The sequence below is a fragment of the Rhinolophus ferrumequinum genome, chromosome 21 (assembly GCF_004115265.2).
Source record: "Rhinolophus ferrumequinum isolate MPI-CBG mRhiFer1 chromosome 21, mRhiFer1_v1.p, whole genome shotgun sequence".
Classification (NCBI taxonomy): domain Eukaryota; kingdom Metazoa; phylum Chordata; class Mammalia; order Chiroptera; family Rhinolophidae; genus Rhinolophus; species Rhinolophus ferrumequinum.
Window position 1 is genome coordinate 22,322,346 of NC_046304.1, and position 2,879 is coordinate 22,325,224.

Sequence of the window (2,879 nt, forward strand, 5' to 3'; positions counted from 1 at the left end):
AGATTACTAGCCACGCTCAATCATTTCACAAATGCATATTCTCTTCTCCACTTCAAGCCCGAGGTTGGATGACCATGTGCCAAGTCCCCTCCTCCTTGTTTGCCTGTTTTTGGTCCTGTTAACTTGCCTTGACGTGGAAGTTGCTCAGCAAGGCAGGACCTCCCTCATAATGACCTCAGTATGCTCTTGACCAAAGAGTTCTCTGGAAGCTCCCACTCTCTGCTGTTTAAAAAGGCAGGCAGAGCAGCCAGAGGAGCAGAGAGAGAGAGAGACAAGCCTGGACACCAACGACTCTCACCTGAAGCTCACTTGTCACCTTCCACGATGGTCTCCGCTGCCCTTCTGTGCCTGCTGCTTACTGTGTCCACCTTCAGCACCCAGGTGCTGGCTCAGCCAGGTAAGCTCCCTCTCTCCCTATGACCACCCCTAGAACGATCACACCAGGTCCCATGACTGGATAAGAAGTGCCCCGAGCTCGCAATCGGTAGAAGACCCAGAACTAGAAACCCAGGTCACTGAAGCCAGTCCCCACATTACTTCCTGATGTGAGTATTGAAAGAGATGGCATGTGGGTCCATGATCCAGCTGCCTTTGCCATGTTTGGAGTCGGGCACACCAAAGAAAGATCCTTTCTTACTGTGGGCAGAGTGGGCATTTTGGGCAGTGGTGGTGGTGATGGGGGGCGCGGGGATTTGCTTGATTGGAGGCCCAGAATTTTTGCTGGACCCCAAGACAACTTTTAGAAATGGTGGTTAGAGGAAGGAAGTGAGGTCCTGGGGAATGTTTCCAGGTGACATATTTTGACTCAGGGGAAAAAATTCCTAATTGTTTGTGTAATAACTCACTTTTTGATCATTTGATGACTTAGATTTACTGCATGTATCAGTCCAAATAGGGTAGTGCTTCCTGTGGTAACGACAGTTCTAAATGATCAGTGGCTTGAAACAAGAAAGGTTAATTTCTCACTCATACTAAATATCTACAACGTATTGCTTGAGCTTCTGCTTCATGCACTCAGGATTCTAGACTGGTGGAGCAGTGGCCCTCGAAAACACCGCTGCTTACCGTGACAAAGGGAAAGAAAGCGCTTGAGGATCTTGAACTGGCAATTCCTAACTTTGGCTCAGAAATGGCACTTGTCACTTTTTCTTCTCATGTACGGGTCAAAACTAGTTAATGGCTCCAACCTACCAAAAGTGGCCAAGAAATGCAAGTCACCCTGTGTCCAAAAAGCAGAGAAAGGCGCGTGTTCGGTGAATGGTACTATGATTTAATAACAGAGCTAAGCTTCCTGCATTGACCAAGCTTTTCCCATATTTTCCCAGTGGTGATGGGTCCCCACTGTTCAACGGGGGACCCCAAATCAAAGGCAAAAGTACAGGACCTCAGAGTGGATGACTTCTACCTCCTCTTACATTCCCTTGCCTTCTCCTAAATTTCCTTCCTTCCTTACAAAAGCATGTTTTTAAAAATCCACGTATCATTAGTGGCTCATCCTTTCTTTCATTTCTCCCCCAAATTCAGCTTCTATTGCAAATGTCTGCTGTTTTCATCTGGGCACTAGAAAGATCCCCCTTAAGCTACTGCACAGCTACAAAAGAATCACCAGCAACAGATGTCCCCAGAAAGCTGTTATGTAAGTAATCAAAGCTCACCCTCTCCCAGTCCAAAAATTCATCCCTAAGGGGCATACATAGGCCAAGAACTGTGTTAGAGTTACTTGGAGTCATAAACTCAGAGAGTTCAACCTCTACCATCCAATCCATGAATTTTCACAGCAGGACATTTTCCTTCTTGGCTCCCTGTCCGGAAGCTTGTTCAAATCACACCAGTTCCTGCGAGCCAAGAACAAGGATGGCTTGAGTGGGCCACCAGGAGCAGTAGCTAACCCTGACAGTCCCGTCTGTCCTCTGGCCCCTTCCTTCTCTCCAGGCCCCAATTCTCCCCACAGCAGATGGTCCTGAAAATTTGGGGGTTAAACGGGTGCAGGTTTCAAAGAGGACCTTTTAATTGCTTCCCTTCTTTCCCACAGCTTCAAGACCAAACAGGCCAAGGAGATTTGTGCTGATCCCAAGAATAAGTGGGTGCAGGATGCTATGAAGTACCTGGACCAAAATCCCCGCACGCCAAAGCCATAAATATTCACCCTTTGGAGACCACACCAGAGCCTGAGGAATGCTTGATTCATGTTCCCTGGTCTTCCTAAGATGTGTCCTGAGATAATGTCATCATTCCGAAAGGAATGGCGTTTATTTAATAACTTTTAAAACCATATTGCATTTAAGTTATTGATGTTTTTAAACACATCTGACATGCACATCAATTGTTTTTAAATTTTGAAGCTTTGGTCTGGGCCCTTCCCCTCTGTGAGCCCCAATTCAATCCCCTGCAAAAGAATGTTACTTTGTTACTTTGGAGTCAAGTTTCTCCTCTCCTCCCTACCTTCCTGGAATCTTGTAAGGATCCTGGCAAAGATCATTGATATGAGAATGTTTTGTATTTTTAAGGAAACCTTGCTCTTGTGAACCAAAGGTATGACTCATAATGTGAAATGGAAATAAATGCCATTTTCGGAATACATATCACTGTATTTCTTGTTAGTCAGCAATTATATTTTTGTGGGGAAATCAGATGAAACTGGGATGGGGCAAGACAGAATTGCGGAGGTGGGACCTGTATTCCAGAGAAATGACCTTTTGGCCCCACTGGCCTGCAGTGAGATTCGGAGTAAAACTGGCAGGACCAGAAGACCGTTTGTGCCACTCTGATTCTGGACCCCAGTGCTTTCACCCAGACCCCGAGTACTTCTGTCACTTATTCAGCAGGACACTCACCACCATTTTTCCCTGGCCAAGCTCCCACTTGCCCAGTCTCTCCCA

At 46.4% G+C, this 2,879-nt stretch overlaps 1 protein-coding gene across 1 annotated transcript; it reads left to right on the forward strand.

Moving 5' to 3' along the window:
- Positions 1-208: 208 nt before the first annotated feature.
- On the forward strand, positions 209-2,523 carry LOC117013471 (eotaxin-like). Its single transcript, XM_033090653.1, has 3 exons — positions 209-397; positions 1,525-1,636; positions 2,033-2,523. The coding sequence occupies exons 1-3, from the start codon at positions 325-327 to the stop codon at positions 2,136-2,138; spliced, it is 291 nt and encodes a 96-aa protein (XP_032946544.1). The 5' UTR covers positions 209-324; the 3' UTR covers positions 2,139-2,523.
- The last annotated feature ends 356 nt before the right edge of the window (positions 2,524-2,879 follow it).